General features: G+C 34.7%; 7 protein-coding genes and 3 pseudogenes across 10 annotated transcripts; 5 read left to right on the forward strand and 5 right to left on the reverse strand.

Annotated features, from left to right (window-relative positions):
* Positions 1-665: 665 nt before the first annotated feature.
* srlf-37 (SXP/RAL-2 family protein Ani s 5-like cation-binding domain-containing protein) lies at positions 666-1,228 on the reverse strand. The gene is made up of 2 exons (NM_070858.3): positions 1,031-1,228; positions 666-969 (listed from the first exon to the last, which is right to left on the reverse strand). The coding sequence occupies exons 1-2, from the start codon at positions 1,217-1,219 to the stop codon at positions 721-723; spliced, it is 438 nt and encodes a 145-aa protein (NP_503259.2). The 5' UTR covers positions 1,220-1,228; the 3' UTR covers positions 666-720.
* Positions 1,229-1,778: 550 nt separating this feature from the next.
* On the reverse strand, positions 1,779-3,239 carry srw-110 (annotated as a pseudogene). The gene is made up of 6 exons: positions 2,974-3,239; positions 2,663-2,806; positions 2,480-2,614; positions 2,310-2,433; positions 2,031-2,260; positions 1,779-1,985 (listed from the first exon to the last, which is right to left on the reverse strand). Coding segments are annotated over exons 1-6 (1,106 nt in total).
* A 597-nt stretch (positions 3,240-3,836) lies between these two features.
* Positions 3,837-6,000, reverse strand: srw-109 (G-protein coupled receptors family 1 profile domain-containing protein; the record flags this gene model as incomplete). Its single annotated transcript, NM_070860.3, has 6 exons — positions 3,837-4,005; positions 4,055-4,290; positions 4,335-4,458; positions 4,515-4,649; positions 4,696-4,839; positions 5,735-6,000. 6 exons carry the CDS (start codon positions 5,998-6,000, stop codon positions 3,837-3,839), a joined length of 1,074 nt encoding a protein of 357 aa, NP_503261.2.
* Positions 4,660-5,362, forward strand: ZK488.3 (annotated as a pseudogene). The gene is made up of 2 exons: positions 4,660-4,664; positions 4,936-5,362. Coding segments are annotated over exons 1-2 (432 nt in total).
* A 195-nt stretch (positions 6,001-6,195) lies between the features above and the next one.
* Positions 6,196-6,827, reverse strand: srlf-36 (SXP/RAL-2 family protein Ani s 5-like cation-binding domain-containing protein). The gene is made up of 2 exons (NM_070861.3): positions 6,561-6,827; positions 6,196-6,506 (listed from the first exon to the last, which is right to left on the reverse strand). The coding sequence occupies exons 1-2, from the start codon at positions 6,747-6,749 to the stop codon at positions 6,258-6,260; spliced, it is 438 nt and encodes a 145-aa protein (NP_503262.2). The 5' UTR covers positions 6,750-6,827; the 3' UTR covers positions 6,196-6,257.
* A 741-nt stretch (positions 6,828-7,568) lies between these two features.
* nhr-90 (Nuclear hormone receptor family member nhr-90) lies at positions 7,569-9,569 on the forward strand. Its single transcript, NM_070862.7, has 6 exons — positions 7,569-7,710; positions 7,928-8,049; positions 8,095-8,474; positions 8,523-8,713; positions 8,762-9,032; positions 9,426-9,569. Exons 1-6 carry the CDS (start codon positions 7,607-7,609, stop codon positions 9,537-9,539), a joined length of 1,182 nt encoding a protein of 393 aa, NP_503263.1. The 5' UTR covers positions 7,569-7,606; the 3' UTR covers positions 9,540-9,569.
* A 267-nt stretch (positions 9,570-9,836) lies between these two features.
* Positions 9,837-11,964, forward strand: nhr-250 (annotated as a pseudogene). Its single transcript has 6 exons — positions 9,837-9,930; positions 10,169-10,231; positions 10,279-10,333; positions 10,389-10,771; positions 11,253-11,446; positions 11,589-11,964. Coding segments are annotated over exons 1-6 (1,165 nt in total).
* A 666-nt stretch (positions 11,965-12,630) lies between these two features.
* On the forward strand, positions 12,631-14,222 carry F48G7.13 (F-box domain-containing protein). The gene is made up of 3 exons (NM_001392469.1): positions 12,631-12,720; positions 12,776-13,373; positions 13,776-14,222. Exons 1-3 carry the CDS (start codon positions 12,632-12,634, stop codon positions 13,782-13,784), a joined length of 696 nt encoding a protein of 231 aa, NP_001379911.1. The 5' UTR covers position 12,631; the 3' UTR covers positions 13,785-14,222.
* A 2,286-nt stretch (positions 14,223-16,508) lies between these two features.
* On the forward strand, positions 16,509-18,729 carry F48G7.4 (F-box domain-containing protein). Its single transcript, NM_070865.5, has 4 exons — positions 16,509-16,613; positions 17,211-17,838; positions 17,888-18,015; positions 18,427-18,729. Exons 1-4 carry the CDS (start codon positions 16,516-16,518, stop codon positions 18,557-18,559), a joined length of 987 nt encoding a protein of 328 aa, NP_503266.2. The 5' UTR covers positions 16,509-16,515; the 3' UTR covers positions 18,560-18,729.
* Positions 18,730-19,225: 496 nt separating this feature from the next.
* On the reverse strand, positions 19,226-19,991 carry F48G7.5 (ShKT domain-containing protein). The gene is made up of 2 exons (NM_070866.6): positions 19,805-19,991; positions 19,226-19,660 (listed from the first exon to the last, which is right to left on the reverse strand). The coding sequence occupies exons 1-2, from the start codon at positions 19,962-19,964 to the stop codon at positions 19,326-19,328; spliced, it is 495 nt and encodes a 164-aa protein (NP_503267.2). The 5' UTR covers positions 19,965-19,991; the 3' UTR covers positions 19,226-19,325.
* Between the last annotated feature and the right edge of the window lie 54 nt (positions 19,992-20,045).

Genomic DNA, 20,045 nt, shown 5'->3' on the forward strand with positions numbered 1-20,045 from the left:
TTTGATAAAACTTTGTTACTTTATTTTTGATTTTTGTTTTCTGAACATATATGTACACCGTTTAACATTAGAAATTGGAAAACTACCGATGACGGAAATATCCTTTAGAAGACCATGTAAAATTTTTATCAACATTTTGGGAGTTGGATGAAAATGAACCCGATGTTTGCTTTATTTCGAAATGAAAATGTTGAAAAATTTTCATTCATAATACTATGTAGTGTTTACAAGTAAATTTTAAAAAAACTTCTAAGTCTATCTAAATTATTTTATTTCTGTTAGAAGATTTCCCAATACACTATGTACATACATATACTACCAATTTTGAAAACACCTCGTCTGAAAATATTTCATTTTACCCTTTTTCGGACTTTGAACCACCATAATTTTTTTGAGAAATTTTTGAGAAGGCTCATTATCAAATTTGTTCTTTTAAGGTCATTTCAAGCTTTCTCAAGCGAAATTTAAAATTCGGTGCTCTCAGCGGTGGGCAGAAATCTAAACATAGAGTTTAAATTACACAACAATTAGACATTATGAAAGGTTTTTCGTTGACAACTTGACGCTAGAGAATTTAGACAGAATTTGAGGCTAGCTCTAGTGGTATTTTGTGAATATGTCCCCATATTTTGTTCTTTGGTCTGTGCAAGTTTGCATAATCAGAAAAAATGTATAACGTATTTATTCGATTGAATTGCCCAATAAAAACAACTTAAATTTTCAATTATTGTTTCTCGCCTGTCTCATGGACATTTTTCTAATATAGAACAGAACTGGTACTTCTTGTGGATATTGATTAGTAAGAGATTGAAGAGCTTGCTGCTGCTGTTCTCCAGTTTGATTGTCATTATTCAAAATTGATTCTAGTTGGTTTTGAACTGAAGACAACTGGGAAATAATTTGAGAAGTATTCTGATTCATTCGCTGTTCTTGTTGATCACGTTGTTGGGTGTAGTCGGTGTATTGGTTCTGAAACAGAAACACATTTTAAGTTTAAGAATACTAAGCTTCAGGCCCTTCTAGTACTTACCGATAGATTATTGGTCTGTGCCCACTGCTGGAGCTGTTGATCCTTCTGATTCTGAGTCAACGAAGAATTACTTGCAATTGTGTAGTAAGATTGTTGAACATTTCTTGGTTGATCTCTCAAGAACATTGGCCAACTGGAGCCAGCAGAAACAATAGCTACGAGAGCAGTAAAAACGAGAATAGAATTCATTTGTTCTTTCATAAAATCTGATGCCAACTGCACTTCAAGCATCCCTTTTATACCACAATTTTTAATGTTTCCGATCCCCTCTACACACAATCCACGGAAGTGGTGTTTCTGCACAGATCAACAGTTACTATTTGTTTTCGTTTGTTGTGCGCAAAAAAGTTGTCACTCCTGAGTCATTGGCAAAAATCATGACAATGGAAAAGAAGTTTGAGAGATCAAAATTTAGTTTTTGACTCATTTTTCGAATTTGTAAACTTTTATGTAAACTGCGGTAGGTAACTCTATTGTTTTGTGAAAAAGCAAATGATTCACATTTGAAGGTCAAAGAGTATGTTGTTTCTAGCGGCAGAACAATACATAGTTTTAGGTCAAATTATTTAGTTGCCCTATGATATTTAGCCACTCAACAGATAGAAAAGTGTGAAGTTGCTGAAATTCTCTAGGAAACCGGCTTCTAAAGATTTTCAAAATTTGAAATATGCACCAAGATTTTAACATATGTATGTATGTATTAGAATAGTTTAGTTCATATTTGTTGATCTGGTTTACCATGTGGACATATTACATGCCCGTCTCAGGTGATTCCCGTTTCGGAAGGACACGGATGTTGTTCTCTGCCAAAGCTATAGTTATCGTCTTGATTCTGAACAATTTTCGAGCAGTGATCCGATACTGGCTCGACATCATAAGGCACATGACTGGGTGCAGTAGTATTACGACAGTTGACAAAATGTTGAAGTAGACGACAAGATCTGTCAGGAGCCGCCTGGAAAACGTTGTTTTATGATTGATTATGAAAAGATCAACTCACATTAGTCTAGTACCCGCTGGGAAAAACACCTTTATTATCACAATACACCCCAATGGAGCATCCGCAAGGAATGAAGTAATTGTGAGCAAGGTTATAAGCTTCGTAGGAAGCCCGAACTGTTTTTCATTATCCTCCTTATTCCGTTGAATCAGTAATCTTGACTTTTCGATTCTTCAAATTTCCCGGAGAAGAAGCACAGTTTGAGTGGGAAGTACCGCACTTGGAATAACCTGAAAATTAATAACGTTTCCCTATTCCGCCTAAAACAAGCAAACTCACATGAGAAAGTATTGCATTAGAAAATATATATGTTTGAATATATAAAAGACGATCTTCAATACGTGATGGACGTACATCTATAAAAAACTTTGGATCTTTAGTGATATCTTGGTGTTCTGCACAGCTGAAATGACTATGGTAGTAAAATGGTATATATTCAGAAAACATACATAGAGTATAATGTGTTGTTGTGATTCTCAACTATTTTGATTGCATATTGAAACATTCCTTGAAAAACGCCACTGATACAACTTACGAATATTATCAAAATAATTCCATATTTTGGTGTAGCAGTATCGGAGTTGCTAAAAAAGGTTAGAAGGGTTGCCAAGTTGAATGTTATCAAGACATACCTATTATTGGACACATTTCTAATAATTATGAGGCGAACAGTCGCAATAAAGATTCCCAACCAACAACTACACCGTCTTAAGAAATCTTGTAAAGACCACGATGTGATGTCCATGTATGCCTTTAGAAAGGAATCCGAGGTTACGCTGAAGAAAAGGTATATTTTTATTTTACAAAGAGTCTATTCATTTTACAAAATGCCTATTGAAGTCTTTTAAACTTTTCAGATTTGAAATCAAATTTGAAGAAAATATTTCAATTTGAACGAAAATGGAAAACTCAAAATTACGACCTAATTTTATGAAAAACTTACCACTCTGGGTATTCCAAATCAACCAGCTCCAAGTAACGATATATCGTATTTAACACACTAAAAATATCACAAATAGTCATCCCAATCATTAAAACATTTATTGAAGATATTCTCATAGATTTTTGGGTTATTATTGACAAATGGAATATGTTGACAATAAGTGAAACGCATGATAATATGAAATTTACAAGAAAAACATCATTCTCGATGAGACTTAAGACGTTCTGTATTTTTTGAATAAAATCAGGGTAAAGTTCTGAATTCATAGTGTTAATTTTTTTTGATTTTTTTTTTCAAGATGTTCTTGGCGATTTTCTTCTCAGGTCGTTCTAATGACATGTTTTTGGATAACGACAGCTGTAATTTAATAGCCTGTCGAGACTAGTCGCCTTGGTACACCAATTAATAGTTATAATTTCCTGGCTCTTTGGTTTTCCAAAAATTTAACAAATTAACAGAAAAGACGTAGGTTTACATATTGTAGTGATGAGAAGCCTATTTAATCTGCTTGAAACATTTCAGTAGGCAAAAATGTTGTCGGCCATTTATGTTGACATTGAAGGTGGAGTAGAGCGGCAAATTGCCCTAAAACACGTATATGGTACAAATATGACCAAATATCATAGTTAAAAAAATTCAATTTTTTTCTGAAATTTATACGATTTTTTGAAAATTAATAAATTATCTATCTATAATATTTTGCCTAATTAAAGCCATAGAGAAATCATACTTCTTTGAACTTTTTACAAATTTTTTCACGTGTTTGAACCGAATTTTTGACGTTCCTCCGCCTTCAACAGGGACGGCAAAATAAATTATAGTGTGCTTTCTAGGCTACAGTGTATTTTATTCGATATTTCTAATCATTTTGTTATTGGAACAACATTAATATAGGTTGCATTTTTGACACGAAAAAATTTTTTTGCAGTGTTTCTGTATTGCCGTGGCATTGAAAAACACAGGATTGGCCGGAACATGATAATAATTGTAGACAAAATGTTCAAATAGACAATGAGGTCTGTCAAAAACCGTCTGGAATATACCTTTGGAGAATTAAAAATAATGTTTTTTTTTAACTCACATCCGTCTATTGCCAGATGGAATGAAGAGCTTTATCATAACAATACATCCCAATGGAGCATCTGCCAGAAACGACGAAATTGTCAGAAAAATTATCAGGTTTGTCGAAAGCGGATGCTTGTCTTCGTTATTTTCAGCGACCCTATTGTTTCGAACTACTGGTCTTGATTTCTCCATTTTCTGAATTTTGCGTAGCAAAAGTACGGTAAGAATTGGAAAAGCTTGGCTTGGAAGGAACTGCAAGCAATTGATAATTTAAGTTGAGACATATCTGAACTCACATGAGAAAATATTACATCTAGGAAGATGTAAGTTCGAATAAGTAGCATTTTGTTATCAGTTGGTATTGGACGTAAATTTATGGTATATTTATATACTTTGTTGATGTCCTGATGCTCAGCACAGCTGAAAATGTAATGTATCTGATTTTATTTTATTTATAGAACTCATGCAAAGTATACTTCGAGAAAAGGAAAATGTCCCGTTTTTCAACAATTTGAATTGAATATAGACACATTGATTGTATAAGATTACTTGTACAAAATACCAAAGTCATTAAAATAAATCCTAGTTTCGATTGTGCAGTTTTGGAATTTCTGTCAAAAAATGGGGTTTGTCGAGTTATTTTCACTAAAAAAATACCTCGCACCGGAGACTTTTCTCATTATAATATACCGCACGTTCGCAATAAAAATATCCAACCAAGAACTACATCGTCTAAAGTAATCTTGAAGCCACCAAGATGTGATGTCTAAGTATGCTTTTATATAGGAACTCACGGTAATACTGAATAAAAGTTGAGATTGTTCGAAGTCATGGTCTTTGAATTTAAGCAACATTAGGAAATCATGTTAAACTGTTAAAAACTTGGAAATTTTTTAGACCCTTTTTAAAATATAATCAGTGAAGTTTTATCTCCCCAAACTCCTCACTCTCTGCCATACTTGAAAAACCACTTAGGACCTTCACCAAACGCGTCCTGCAAAGGTGCAATGTTAAATTCACCTCTTACGAAAACAGACTGTGCATCATGGATCTTTACTTCACCAGACACACTAGAATTAAAGCTCAAATGAAACTATTATATAGACTTCTTACCGGTTCTTCACATTTCTCCAAATTAACTCAGTTTGTAAAGTTCTCTAATTCCAATAGGAGGCCCATGATTCTGGTGAGGAAAGACACATGCACCTCTCATTTCTTTGCCAAATCCATTCCTATTTGGAACAATCTTGTCAAAAATATTCCGGTATTTCTCTTTCCCTATCAGTTTTCCAATTTTCTCGATCTCAATATTCCCCGGTATTAACTTTTTTTCCGCTGGTTCTCTCTGACTTTTATTTGGTCTCATCTACCACATTACCCTCTTTCTCTCCCTTCCCATCCCAAACTCGAGACGTACTCTTTCTGGGTTAGTCTCGTTTTACCGTTTTATTTAACATTCAAAATTCAATTGTACTTTGTAAATTGCATTAGTTATGTTAAAATAAATCAATCAATGGAAATCTGATTTCCTTTTTTTTGGCGTTACTTTCGAGTCTTGAATGCTATTATTGATTCTTGAAAATATAAAAAACAATTTTGGACTCGCATAAGAAATTTTAGTTATTTTGAGAAAAAGGACCATGCAATTTTTAGAATAATTTTATTTCAAACTTTCAATGCGACTCTTCAACATTACCACTCCGGATATTCCAAGTCTTCCAGTTCCAGATATCGATAAATTGTAGTCAACATTCTACAAATATCGCAAACAGTAACTCCAACCATTAAACAATTAATTGAAGAGATTCTTATAGATTTTCTGGTTATTATCACAAAATGGAGTAGGTTTAGAATAAAGGAAATAATTGCTAAGATAAATTGTACAAGAAATGCGTACTTTTCTAGAAGATTTAAAACGTTCTGAAATTTTTGAATAAAATTGAAGTGGATTTCCGAGTTCATATTCGTATACCTCGACAATGATGGAATCTATAGTTATTATGAGATATTTTTTTATCCATTGACGTAGTCAGTTTTCCAATAAATTAAACTTTCTCTCTGTTTTCCGAAGAATTTAATATACAACTAGAAAAACATGTTTAGCCGTTTTCATACTTTTGGGAATGGGTACCGGTTGCCTTTTGAAAAAAAAATAAATTTAGGAAACGAATGTATTTATTGATAGCTCGATTTAAATGATGTGCAATCAAAGTTAATATTCAATTATTATTTCTCGCCTGTCTCATGGACATTTTTCGAATGAAGAACAGAACTGGAACTTCTTGGGGATATTGATTTGTGAGAGTCTGAATAGCTTGTTGCTGCTGCTCCCCGGTTTGATTGTCGTTGTTCAAAATTGATTCGAGTTGGTTTTGAACTGAAGACAGCTGAGAAATTATTTGAGACGTGTTTTGACTCATTTGCTGCTCCTGTTGGTCCCGTTGTTGGGTGTAGTCGGAGTATTGGCTCTGAAACAATTCTAATTGAAGAAGACTAATTTACCAGGCCCTTCTGAAACTTACGGATAGATTATTAGTCTGCGCCCACTGCTGGAGCTGTTGATCCTTCTGATTCTGAGTCAATGAGGAATTACTTGCAATTGTGTAGTAAGATTGTTGAATATTTCTTGGCTGATCTCTCAAGAACATTGGCCAACTGGAGCCAGCAGAAACAATAGCTACAAGAGCAGTGAGAACGAGAATAGAATTCATGTTTTCTATCAGAAAATCTGATGACAACTGCATTTCAGGTATCCCTTTTATATCGCAACTTTTGATCCTCTCAACACACAATCCACGGAAGTGATGTCTCTATTCAGTTACAAAGTTACTATTTGTTCTTGTTTGTGCGAGAAAAATATTTTTGCTTCTGAGTCATTAATCATTACAATGGATAGTTTGGAAGACCAAAAGTTAGTTTCTGACTCATTTTAGAAATTGTGAACTTTTAGGTAAACTGATGTAGGTGGATTTTTTTTGAAGAGTAAATAGTAACAATTGTAAGATCAAAGAGTATGTGTTGGTCAGGATGTATATGAGCAAGCGTAACTGAAAAACTATACAGTTTCAAAATCCGAAAAGTTGAACATTGAGTTGTCTACATTTTTTCTTTAGACAAATTGTTATCAACGACACCTTGCAGGCTCATGTTTGAAATTTTTCTTGGGACGCATCAATATAAAAATTTTACACCTTTATGGTCAACATAACAACAATTGCTTTTTTCTTTGTTCGGATAGTTACCAATTTGAAAACTTATTCCAAAAATTCATTAAAACTTTTTTTCAACTCTCCACATCCCATGAAAAATTTTTTTTAAAATTATGTATTGAAATTAAATTTCCGATATTTGTAAAGATTTAGTCTGTCAACTGAATGTACTTAAATGAGGTTCAAAAAGTCCACCTTATCTGATTTGCATCATTGAAACAATGTACTGTCACATGCCGTTAACAATTTACCTATTCTTGCTGCGTCTCTTCTATTTCATCGTGTCTCTAGCACAGACATAACCTCTATTTACCCGTTTCTTTGCTTTATTGATTTTTTTTGTCTTAAATAATATTTCAATGCTAGTGAAATCTTTACAAACTTGCAAAATTTGTGGAGCAGAAAATACACGTGGCAATCATTTTGGAGTTCAATGTTGCAGAGCATGTGCGGTATTTTTTAGGTGAGCATTTTGATTTTTGCCCGGAGAATGGTGTTTTGAGACATTGATGAGAGCGCAGCCGACATCGATCTAGGTCCGTGAACCATGTGTATTCACTCGATAGGCGCACACGACAAAAATGTGTGGTCCGCCGCGAACCTCTATTAATGTCGGCTGCTCGTTTATCATAGGGTACCGCAAAGTCTTTTTGGTTCAAATTATCTCAACAATCTTTTAGGAGAAGAGCAGGCACCAAATATTTACGTTTGAAATGTCTTTCCGTACACTGTGGAGAGGCTGCTCGTTTTTGCAAGCCGTGCCGACTGAAACGATGTTACGAGGCCGGGATGAAAATTGAATGTAACCTTTTTTTCTCGTTTTCAGCAAATAACGTTCTCGCTTCAGATTTTCAACACAATCGGGACTCTATTAAGTCCTCGTCAATTGCCCAAATTCCCCGCTCCTTCGCCAATATTGTGGGCCGCCCGAGCTTGGTGATCTTCTGTGTTCCACAGGATTCCTATCAGAAAACATTTGTAGATCTGAACAGCTTGGTAGGAAAAGCTTCGGAAATATTTACAGCTGGTCCGGAAAGCCCGTACATTGGCTTAACGCAGCTTAAAAAGTTAGCGACATTTTCGAATTGCTCTAAAGAGTGGGCTCAAACACGTTTTAAAACCATCAGTCACGGAGAAATGTCCTATTTCTGGGAGTTTTATTTTTTGAGGACCGCCAAATGGTTGACATATTTTGATGAGTTTCAGCGGATTCCAGATGAAATAAAGGTAGGTTAACTACTATAGTAAGCCCAAAAAAAAACTTCAAATTTTCAGATAAAACTTCTCCTATCATTTTGGCACGTTTTTGCAAGACTCGACAAGCTGATCACAACTGCAAAAGCCCGAAAACTAAAATTATGCTCGCAGCAGACATGGGCAATGAGTAATGGATTGATTTTGGATTTTGATAGGACAAAGGTCGATTTTTCGGATATTAGCAATTACCCCACGGAAGACCTATTCTAGTATGTTTGAAAAACTAGAACTTGAATTTTTAAATCGTTTTTTTCTAGTTTCCTAAACTCAATCACCGCATTGGATCTTCAGCCACAAGTTTTGGAACTCATGGAGCTAGAAGTTTCAGATATGGAATTCAACTTTATGCTTGCTCAGCTAACATTTTCATATGCAGGAAAACGATTTCAAGGGGATATTCTGAAGATTTGTGATAGGTTTCAAGAAGTCCTGTCAAATGATTTGCACGAGTATTATGTAAAAGAAATGAGAACGCCGAGATATTCTGGAAGGTTAGGCAAAATTATGAAGATCAATAATGCTATACAGGTTTGTAACTTTTACAGTTTTTGTGCTCTGAAAATGATCTTTAAAAAGCTTGTCCAGTACGGCACGGGTCTCAACAAGTGTCGGCCGCTGCGAAAGATATATCTATATACTATACGATGCAAAACAGGGGTGGGCGGCAAGTGCCGTTCGGCAATTTTTTTGTCGGTAAATTCTTTAAATCGGCAACGGTAATTGCCGGTTTGTCGATTTGCCGGTAATTTTCAATTCCGGCTATTTGCCTGTTTACCGACTTGCCGGAATCTTTCATTCCGGCGAATTGCCACTTTGCCGTTTGCCTAATATCCGATTGCCTAATATCATGAGGAATTTTTTAAAGACGGGAGCGCATAAACCACCAAATTACCAATACAAATTTTTATTATCAAATTTCAGAACGACATTTGGAAAAACCGCCCACGCGGGGAGCTTGCCGCAATTTTCAATGTTTTCAAAGTGGAGTTCTCCCATCCTGAAATGTTTATTGATACTGGATTTGTCAGAAATTGAATGTTCAAAAATAAATTATTTTTACTTCTGTCTTTTCCCCCGCTTTTTAAATTCATTTCCATTCAAAAAAAAGTTTTGACTGATTTTTTGATTTCCGCAGACTTTTCACACTATTAATTATGAATTCCTGCTCTTTTTGAGTCCAATAGAGCACAAAACACATGGCGAAACTTTGGCGGGCACATTTATTTGGCGGCAGGTGCTTTAGACGAGAAATATTATTGAATTATCCATTGCGCAGTTTTTTTTTTCATTTGTTAGTTTGTTACATAGATCTAGTAGGCACCCTCGTCATGAATGAACTACGACCCTGTGAAGTTTGTGGAGCTCACGGAGCACATGGCAATCATTTTGGAGCAACTAGTTGCAGAGCATGTGCTGCTTTTTTTCGGTGAGTTGAATTGATGAACTTTGGTTTTTTGTTGTTTTTTTAGGCTTCAAAAAAATGTGGCTATTTAATTTTTTTTTAAATAGTTTGAAAAACTTTTATTTCGATTTTAGCAGAAATATAAATTTTATGATAAAAAATTAACGGACATTTTTTTTTAATTTTTTTTTTCGAATGACCGCCGAATTTTACTGTATCTTGAAAAGTTTAATATTGTCTCAAAATTGTTTTCCATTTTCAGAAGAGCTGCGAATTCCAAATGGAGCTTTCAAAAATGTCAAACACAAAATTGCTCGGATCTTCTGTGAGAAAACGTTTCTGCTTCAATTCAAAAAATGTTTTTTTTTTCAGATTTTACAGCCATGTCGTCTGAAAAGGTGCTTCGATGTGGGAATGAGCACTTCCAGTGAGATTTTTTTTAATAATTTACTTTTTATCCAGAAAAATATAATATTATCTAGATTTCCAATACAACCGAGACGGACTCAATTCGCTGAAATTATGTTCAAAAATACCTCAAACCCTGGAAAAATTCGTCGGGAGGCCTGAAGTTGTTTTATTCTGGGATTCGCAAAAACCAATTTGCACCAGATATATAGATGTCAGCCACTTGATAAAAAAGGCTTTAAATATTTTCAGGCTCCCTTCTGAAACTGTATATAAATTTGAAAGTAGTCTGCATAGACTAACATTTGGTCTGACAAAGTCTAGAACGGAGGATTACAAGACGGTATCTGATGTTTCGTGAAAGTTTGTAGTAGATACGTGGCGCCATTATTTTCTGAGAGTGGCAAAGTGGTTGACGCATTTTGGAGAATTTCAAAAGCAAGACGAAGATGTTAAGGTAATAAATCTTGTTTAAATTCTACAAAGTTTGGTCAAAAAATTTTGGAAACTCCAGAACTTTTGAAACTGGTTCATGATCATTTCAAAACTTATTAAAAATTTTTTTAACTTTTCTGAAAATTTTTAATCCATTTTTTCAATCTCCCGCAAGTTTTTAACAAATACCGGAATGGTTTAGATCAGTTCAGGAATATTATGATGTTTTAAAAATATCTCTAATTATTCCAGATGTTTCTAAAAAGCTTTCAAAAAATAATTAAAATTTTCTGTATCTTGAAGATACGAGGACCTTTAGATGTTTTCAAAATTTTTTTTTGAAAGTTTCATAATATTTTGGATAGTTTGAAATTTTCTAGAAAATTACTGGAACTCTCGGAAAATTGCAGATAGTTTTGGTGGTTTCAGAAGCTTTCTGGAAATTCCTAAACAAAAGATACAAAAGCGCTCAAATTTTTTTTGCATTTTTCCCAAATTTTCAGCTAAAAATTCTGGAGTGTATCTGGCACATTTGGGCGACGTTAGATCGGCACTCGGCAACCGCTGTCTACCGGAAAAGTTATCCAAACGCTGCACCAACTCAAATTGTCTCTCGGCGAGGAGTATTGATGGACTTGGCAAAGACGAATTTCGATTCCACGTGGATTAGTGATTACCCCGCTGTGAATATTGTATAGTGGGTATTTTGAAAATTTTGAAAATTTGGACATTTCTAATGAAACTTTTGAAAATTTTTGGCAACCGAAATTTCGGAAAATTACCGCCTTTTGTAGCGAAATGAATTTTTGGCATTCGTTGCACAATAGTTAATTTTTCAGTTTCCTACGTCAAAGTTCTCGGGACAATTTCGACATTATTGGGTACCTACAAGATCTTCAACCAACCGATATGGAAATGACTTTTATGTTGGCCCAGCTTTCATTTGAATACGCAGGAAAGCGTTGTCAGGGGGATATCCTCAAAATAACTGAAAAATTCCAACAAATTTTGGCTAACGATCTTCATGATTATTATGTTGATGTACTAAACATGCCAAAATATTTCGATCGACTTGCGAAATTGATGAAAATCAATAATTCGATACAGAAGAACTTATGGGAGCACAGGCCAAAGATGGAAGTGGCCAAGGTGTTTAAAATTATGAAGATCGAATTTTCCCACCCGGAAATGTTTAGGGATTCTGGATTTAATTGAAATTTATAGTTTTGCAATTTTTGTCTTCACAAGAAAATTATGAACATAGTTTTTTCAAATATTTTTTTGAATTTTTGAAAAAAAAAATGAAAAATCAAAATTTTAAGCAGCAATTTCAAATGAATATTAGAACCATTTGTTGCCAGTTTGCATTCAATCAAACATATTAATTTGGCGGAAAAATTTTATAAATTAAAGTTTTCACATTTTCTGTCAGAATACTTTCACCATTAAACTTTGAATTTTGCGCCAAGTATTCATAAAATTTCAATTCACAGTCAAAATTTAAATTTAGAATAAATATAGAAAATTTGTGAATTTTAGCCTAAATGTTCAAAAAAATAAGTTTTTTTTGTGCCGAAATTTTAAAAAAATCATTAAATTTTCCGACAATTTTCAAGAAAATTTTTAAGTGTGCGCCAATTTTTTTAAAAGTTTAATATAACTTTTGCGCCAATTTTTTGAAATGCAATTTTTTTTTGGGTCGCAGATTCTTAGAAAATTTTTTAAAGCTGATTTTTTATGACATTTATCTACTAATTAAAAAAAAAATTCTGGAAATTTCGCGATTTTCTGAAAAATCATTTGCACCCAACAAACAGTTCGTCATCATTAAATAAATACCACTATCAAACAGAGATAAGAGTTTTTCTTATTTTGTTGTCAAATGGCGGATGCAAGAATTCTCTTGAAATGGACGAATCTACCGAATTTATTCAAAAGAAATATAATTTCTCATTTGGATTTGAAACATCGGTGAGTAATGACATTCTAAACCTTTTTTTTAAATTCAAGTCATAATTTTGTTCAGAAATGCCCTCCGGCAATGCTCTAAGGAAGACAAGAAGCTAGTCGACACCTGCCAACTCACTCTGTCACATCTGGAAATCGCATTCACTTTTCCTCATGGAATATGTTTGAAAATTCAAGAATATTCAGATTTTAACAAGAAACTCTTTTCGAAAAATAGAGAACTCAGCCACATTGCTAGGATTTTTCAGCTTACAAGCTTAAAAATTCAAGATTTTATTATTTTTTGCTCTAGCAGAGATTTTGATAAAATCCACGTATTGATATCTTTAATTGAAAAATCTGAAAACTTTCTGAAAGTTAAAAATTTGTACTGGAGATGTTGCCCGCCTGAAATTGACGAGAAACATTCTGCAAGAGTTTTTATCAAGTTTTTAAAACTGTTTGATGAAAACTCGCTGAAAATGATTCACAATGATATGCTGCAGTTTCCACCGGAGGAATTGAATATTTTGGCTGAAACTAGCCAATGGAAACGCGCCAGCACAATTTCTTTGGCCAATGGACAAGTTGAATCGATTGAGCCATTTCTTCACACCACAAATTGCACGGTTTATTTTAAGAAATTGGAAATTGAGCATATTTTGAAAATGATTCAGGTAAATAGTTTATTTGAAAATATTTTGGAGATTTAAGTACAAAATGCAAAAGTTGTGCTTCAATTCTCGGAATTCATCAAAATTTTTAAATTTTTCTAAAACTAAAATAATTAATTTTTTTCTCCATTTTCTTTTTCAATTTGTTAAATTTGAATTGATTCCAAACTCAAATTTTGGGGTTTCTTGTCAAGAAATGTACCAATCGACTCGAACTTCAATTTTCGAATTGAAAATCCTCCAAAAATCGAAGAAATACTCGAAAAACTTCCCACTGGGCTAATTGCAAAGTGAGTTCGTTTTGTACATAAAATTTGGGAAACAAATTAATTGGTTAAATTTTGAAATTGGGCCTTACTGTCTTCACAAAAAAAAGGCAGCTTCCAAATTTCTGCCTTTTTGCAGGGTGTGTGAATCTAAACCAGGAAACTCAATTCATTTCCAAATGGCGTCTGCAGAAACTTTGTTGGTCGTGAGAATTGCTGAATCGGGCGTACAAGGAACTGTTCAAAAGTTTGCAGAATAATGATCAAATGTAGTTTTTTTCATGGTTGTTATTTTGGTTTCTTTATGAGTTTTTTCTTTTAGCTTATTTAGATGAAATTAAGATTTAAAAAAAAAATTTTCCCCTCCTTTCATCATAAAAACAGGACTAACTAGCATGCCTCTTTTTTGTATACAGTGCGTACATGTTCTATATGCCACCCCCTAATTTTTTGGTTATGACAGCTTCTGTGTAATTTGGTGAACAAAGAGTATTGAATTTCGATTCACAATGATGAAAAACCTATACTCCAAAGTTTTTGTGCTGATATCTCAAAAATTATGGAAAATAGGTCAATAATTCGAAAAATTGGCCGTGCAACTTCTTTATGCCACCCCCAGATTTTTTGATGATTTCCTACAATTTCAGACTTTTAACCTGTTGTTCGAACAAAATTTCATTAGTTTTGTATACATATCAGTGCTAAGTAACTATTTCTATAACCGCACATCATTTTCATTCACTGCCGTAGCTCTATACGGCACCAATGGCACCGACGGGCCTGAAACACGGATTTCGGCTCCCGAAGATGATAAAATTACCAAATTATGAGGATATGTTCTAGATACTAATTAAACATAATTCCTGAATTTTAGTTCAAATTGGTGGATTTTACGCGCCACCAGAGGAACATATATTGCTCCCCCCTCTCGTGTTTTGGTGAAATTACATTTTAGAGGACCATATCTCGGTGCCAATGAAAGTAAAACATGAAAAAAGCTTATGAACAATATGCCACGAGTGTTTTCATTTGTTTTATTAATTTTTTTCGAATTACCAAATGATCATCACAAAGAGAAAGTGAAGAATCCTGAAAACTGAGTTTTTCAGTACATTTTTCCCTTTGATCTTAATTTTGGACTTGTAAAGGGTTTTTGTGATAGTTCAGTTGGGATTCTTGTTGAAATATGGTAGTGTGATTGATTTAGTTACTATATTACAAAAACTGATTTTGCGTAAAATTATAGGCACCGAGATATGGTCCTCTAAAATGTGATTTCACCAAAAAACGAGAGGGGGGAGCAATATATGTTCCTCTGGTGGCGCGTAAAATCCACCAATTCGAACTAAAATTCAGGAATTATGTTTAACTAGTATCTAGAACATATCCTCATAATTTGGTAATCAATTTCACCCTCAAACTCTCACCGTATATGTATATCCAACATTATTCTTATTACCTCCTCTTCACATAAAATATTCTACTTCCGTTTTTCAAGGAACTACTTCCACTTCCGCTTTGCAGGATTTAGAATGTAAGCAGGTGATATTATAGCCGACCACGCCCTCACGTGGTTGGTTTTTTTCAGCTTTTCTTTATTTTTGAGAACTAAAACACAGGCATTCTTATTATCTTGGTTTTTCTTTAAAATACTTTTTAAACGTACTTTTGGGCATAAATTAATTAAAATATCAAAAAGAGAGGAATTGTATTTGAAAAAATTTTCTAAAAAATATGAAACATTTCTGAAAAGAAAGTGTAACAGAAAATTTGAAATCGTTGTTGAGTTAACACGTAATTTTCTATTTGTTTCCTGAGTACCTAATTTGTAGAAATCTAGTAAAGCTCCCAAGGGGGTAGTTTTATGAAGCACCCGACACCTCCCGGATTCACAACTGTCCCCACTAAAAAACGCAACCCGCCAAGAGTCGGGCGCTGACAGACAAGATTTTTTGTGCGATAGGCTAAAGTTTCATATTACATTTAGATATTCCATTTTTAATTCTTTTTTTTTTGTTAGTTTTTTATTGTGCAGACTTTTTCTTCTTGATCTGTTTTCAATCGGTGTTGACGAACACAAACATCTAAAAAATAAATATGCATGTCTATATCGCCATTCAAAATTTTGATTTTTAAACTTTTCTTGGTATATAAGCAGCATACGTTTTCCAAATTTTTTCAAAAATGTCATTGTTTGAATGACATACATACCACACATATAAAACTTTTCGCACTACATTTTTTCGCTTCAAGACCCATATAAATTTACTAGTAGCTATAAAACAATTACATTGAAAAGGTTGGAACAAAATTCAATTTTTTTGCGTTTCTCTACCATATGGGAATTCGCTCCGCAACATGGTGCATCGACCAAGAATTTCCCCAGAAACTCATTTACTTTTAGCGATAAATTCAAATAAAACTTTCCAAATTTTTGTTTTCTAAATCCGATTCAAATTACTGGTCTGTGCAGTTTCCCAAACATCACTACAGCGATAAGATTGATAAGAAAAACGTCACATTTTCATCGACGATCCCATCCCAGATTTCTATAGTTTGAAAACTACAAGATTCTGTAGACACGGAAATAATGCATAGACTAACAGGAATGCATGAGTGACACATTCCATCTGACGTCCATCCTCTCTCTGCGTCTCTTCTCCTCCCCTCACTCTCTGCCAGCCGTTTTTCTCTCTAAATCTCATCGTTCTCCAATCTATGGTCGTCTAACAATATACTTCCGGGTTCCGTTTCCTCATGTTTTTCTGCCTTCATTCTGTTATTTGGATAAGTTTTCAGACGTCTAGTTCCTTTTCTTATTGGATTTTAAGATTTTTTCTAGATTTCTGCTCGAAGTTTGTATTATTTACAGCAACAATATGAGCTGCCCAGGTGTTGAAGAAAACGCCGAGTTTTGGCAGAAATTGCCCTTAACTTTTAAGAAGGAAGTGGTGAAAAGTCTGGACTACAAATCGAGGTGAGAAATTAGAAATTGAAGGGTTTTGTGAATTTTGGTTTAAAAACTTGTGAATTTAATTGAAATTTTTTTTGATGTCAAAAGTGGCAATTACTGAGTTTTTGCTAACTTTTGAAAAAAAAACTGTAGGCTTGTCCTTATTTGAATCGTAGTAGATTATAAAATTTAAATGATTTTTTTGTGAAAAACTAATAAAAAATACAGTATTTCGTATATTTTCTTGATTTTATGCGGAGGTAGAGCTTTTTGCCTACCTGCCTACCTAACTACAGAAATATACCTAACTTCTGAAAATTTTCTCTAACTTTTGGTAATTTGACATTTTTGAAAGCTGCCGAATCGAAAAAATATTTGCCTATTAACAATACTTATTAACAATTGTCGAATTTCAAAAATTTACGAAGCTTTCGGCAAATATCGAATTTCAAAATTATTGGCTCATTTCCGGACCTCAAAAACTTTTGGCAAATCTATTAACAACTATAACTGTTTAAATAAAAAATGTTGAAAAGTTTTTAAAATGATATTTGGAGTGGTTTTTAACAAAGCCCCCACTGGCGCTGTCATTTATTACCTCAACTAAATAATTTCATTTAGCTGTTGCCTCCAAAAATGTTCAAAATCCGACCAATACCTCGTCGAAACAACTCCGCTCCGAATGTCCTATGTCACACTGAAAGCCGATCGAACCTATAATCCGATTACAAAAAAACTAGAAGAACAAGTGGCCTTTTCGATATTCGCGGAAAACTGGAAGTGCATAAATTTGCATGGAGTCGATAATTTTCTCTCCGTATTCAAAAATCGAAGAACTGTAGCACAGAGTTTCTGGTTCGACTACTTTGACGAAAATAAGCCATGTGTCCAAAAGTTCGTGGACGACTTGAAACGGGAGATGCAAAAACGTGGAAGCTCGTGCAAAATTCGTGCGAGAAAGTTGCAATGGAACAATAATTCGGAGCATCGAAATGTGGAGCCCGGAGTGCATTTCCTCCGTTTGCTCGGCTGCTTCGACTCGAAATACCTGAAATCTTTGGACATTGTCAAATCGAACTTCACATCTGCTACAATAAACATGCTAGCAAAATCTGAATACTGGTGGTTTTTAAAGGAAATCAAAATGGGGATCAATCAGCCAACTATGATCGATTTGTTCTTGACAGCTGAACGATTAAAACTCTCGGCGCAAAGCTTCAAGGAATCAGAATTGAGGAAAATTGTAGAGGTCGGTGTGGAAATTCGAAAAATTCTATAATTTTTGAAAACATTTTCAGAGCTATCGGTCGAGAGATCTACCACGAGGATCATATTTCCAGCTCGATGCTCAAAAGCCGTGGAATCTTGAGGAAGTGCTAGCTGGGTTCCCAAATGTTTTATCGCTTGAGAATGTTGGCTCTAAAAGGTGAGAAATGAAATAATTTCAAAAAGAGCCGCTGACACCTCGCGGGTTCAACTTTTAACGCGCCGCAGCCGACATCTCCCGGGAACATTTAGGTTTTGAGTGCTGCAGCCAGCATGTCCCTTGTACTCTCATTTATTGTGCAGCAGCCGACATGTCTCGAGTTCCACTTTTAATGCGCTCTCCCTGGAGCATCTAATAAATATGCGCTGCAGGCGAGATTTCCCGGGCTCCCTATCAAAAAGCAGCAGCCGGCATCTCCCGGGAACATAGTACTGCATCCGACTTTTCCCGAGTTTCACTTTTATTGCGCGGCAGCCGACACCTCCCGGGAACCTAGCTCTGCAGCCAAAATCTTCCGGGAGCATCTCCGAGTCTTTCACACTAAAATGGAAAATGAAAAAAAAAATTCAGATTCTACACTCAAAAACTACAAATCGGCACCGGTGAACGTGTACTTATTGTGAAACTATCTGCAGACACCATCGAAGGCGTCGTCTGCCGTTCAAACTTTTTGGAAGAAGATTTTGCAAAACACTCGTTATGATTGAACATTTCCTCGTTCTAAAAATATTTTATCAGCTGCTTATCATTTTGTTGACACGGTTCTCTCAGGGGTTAGACATTGTCACTTCTGTGATTGAATACTGTAATATATGTCTTGGTTAGTCACTTAATCAATGTCATAATTTTTATTTTCGACGAATAAAGTATCACACTTATAAATGCACACTTCACCAATAAAATTGAGCAATAACTTAAAGGTAGAGTAGCGCCAGTGGGAATTTTGTCTAAATGCACTTATAATAATTCAAAACAACCGAATATCATAATAAAACACTCCTAAAAATTTTTAGATTTTTCATAATTTCCGGTCACAGTTTTGGCAAATTGCCAAAGTTTTGAAAAATATGAGCTTTTGAGGAAATTTAAAGAAGTGTCGCGTCTTTCGACCCCTACAATGTTTTAATACAAATAATTTAAACAAAATTAAAACATAAAAAATGTCGAAAAATTTTTTTTTGGTCGACTTCCAAAATTATGAGTGGCAAATACTGAGTAAATGCCACTTGTTGACAGTAAATAAAAAATTTTCAAAATTTTTTTGAAAAGTTTTATCATGATATTTGGTCAATTTGGGACCAAAGGAGTAGTTTTTAAAAATTTCCCCACTGGCGCTACTCCACCTTTAATGTTTCCATAATTTGCAAATCGGAATAAAATATTTTATGGTAGGTTTGAAAGACAATAGGTGGGGTATTCATATTTGACATACTACAGCGACAAATAATTTAAGCAGAAATTTCAAACATTTAACAATATCCGCAAGTCTTTGGACACTGGTCTTTCATCAATCCCTTGTACGTCGGATCAGTGCATAGATACTTCTTTTGCGGGCAATCACTAACCCCAGTTCTCGGGTCCACTTTATCAGAACACGCTGGCGCCTTGGTAGTCGACCCAGTAGTGCAGAATCCGCAAGTCTTAGGGCATTGCTCGTGCATCACCTTTCTGTAGTTAGGATCCGTGCACAAATTGCGTCGCATTGGGCAATCGCTGACTCCTGTCGCAGGGTTTAATTTGTCTTGGCATGGAGCAGCAGTAGTGGTTGTTGATGGGGAAAGTGTGGTGCCATTGCCCGATATGACTGGAAACAATAAATTTCAGAGTGGTAGGTATAGGTTTTGCAGTGCCCGCGCCCGACACGACACTGTGCAACTTGTAAGACTAGCGAAGATTGCCGCAAGCCGTAACGGTGCCTACTTGTAGCTCTAATTTTGAGTTAACTCACTATAGACGTCGTCATCGGAGCAGCAAAGCCCACCGGGCAATTCTGTGAACTTTGGTGGACATGGATTGACACCTTTTGCGAATGGAGTACTTTTGCAGCCTAACTGGATTTCCCCGTTTACCCAGAGGATGGCAAGAGTAAGAAGAGCAACTCGAAGCATCATTTGTAAAAAGTGAAGATGATTGAAAGCAATTTTCGACATGAAACCTTGAAGACTGGGTGTGCTTAAATACGGCTCCCA

This window comes from Caenorhabditis elegans, chromosome V (assembly GCF_000002985.6).
Source record: "Caenorhabditis elegans chromosome V".
NCBI classification, from domain to species: Eukaryota; Metazoa; Nematoda; class Chromadorea; order Rhabditida; family Rhabditidae; genus Caenorhabditis; species Caenorhabditis elegans.

Coding starts and splice junctions, on each gene's coding strand:
- srlf-37 (NM_070858.3), bottom strand. CDS start 1,219: ATGAATTCTATTCTCGTTTTTACTGCTCTCGTAGCTATTGTTTCTGCT. Junction 970..1,030: donor CACAGACCAATAATCTATCG/GTAAGTACTAGA, acceptor TTTCTGTTTCAG/AACCAATACACCGACTACAC.
- srlf-36 (NM_070861.3), bottom strand. CDS start 6,749: ATGAATTCTATTCTCGTTCTCACTGCTCTTGTAGCTATTGTTTCTGCT. Junction 6,507..6,560: donor CGCAGACTAATAATCTATCC/GTAAGTTTCAGA, acceptor GAATTGTTTCAG/AGCCAATACTCCGACTACAC.
- nhr-90 (NM_070862.7), top strand. CDS start 7,607: ATGCTAGTGAAATCTTTACAAACTTGCAAAATTTGTGGAGCAGAAAAT. Junction 7,711..7,927: donor GCATGTGCGGTATTTTTTAG/GTGAGCATTTTG, acceptor ACAATCTTTTAG/GAGAAGAGCAGGCACCAAAT. Junction 9,033..9,425: donor AGATCAATAATGCTATACAG/GTTTGTAACTTT, acceptor ATCAAATTTCAG/AACGACATTTGGAAAAACCG.
- F48G7.13 (NM_001392469.1), top strand. CDS start 12,632: ATGGCGGATGCAAGAATTCTCTTGAAATGGACGAATCTACCGAATTTA. Junction 12,721..12,775: donor CATTTGGATTTGAAACATCG/GTGAGTAATGAC, acceptor AATTTTGTTCAG/AAATGCCCTCCGGCAATGCT.
- F48G7.4 (NM_070865.5), top strand. CDS start 16,516: ATGAGCTGCCCAGGTGTTGAAGAAAACGCCGAGTTTTGGCAGAAATTG. Junction 16,614..17,210: donor AGTCTGGACTACAAATCGAG/GTGAGAAATTAG, acceptor AATTTCATTTAG/CTGTTGCCTCCAAAAATGTT. Junction 18,016..18,426: donor GAGAATGTTGGCTCTAAAAG/GTGAGAAATGAA, acceptor AAAAAAATTCAG/ATTCTACACTCAAAAACTAC.
- F48G7.5 (NM_070866.6), bottom strand. CDS start 19,964: ATGCTTCGAGTTGCTCTTCTTACTCTTGCCATCCTCTGGGTAAACGGG. Junction 19,661..19,804: donor CTCCGATGACGACGTCTATA/GTGAGTTAACTC, acceptor TATTGTTTCCAG/TCATATCGGGCAATGGCACC.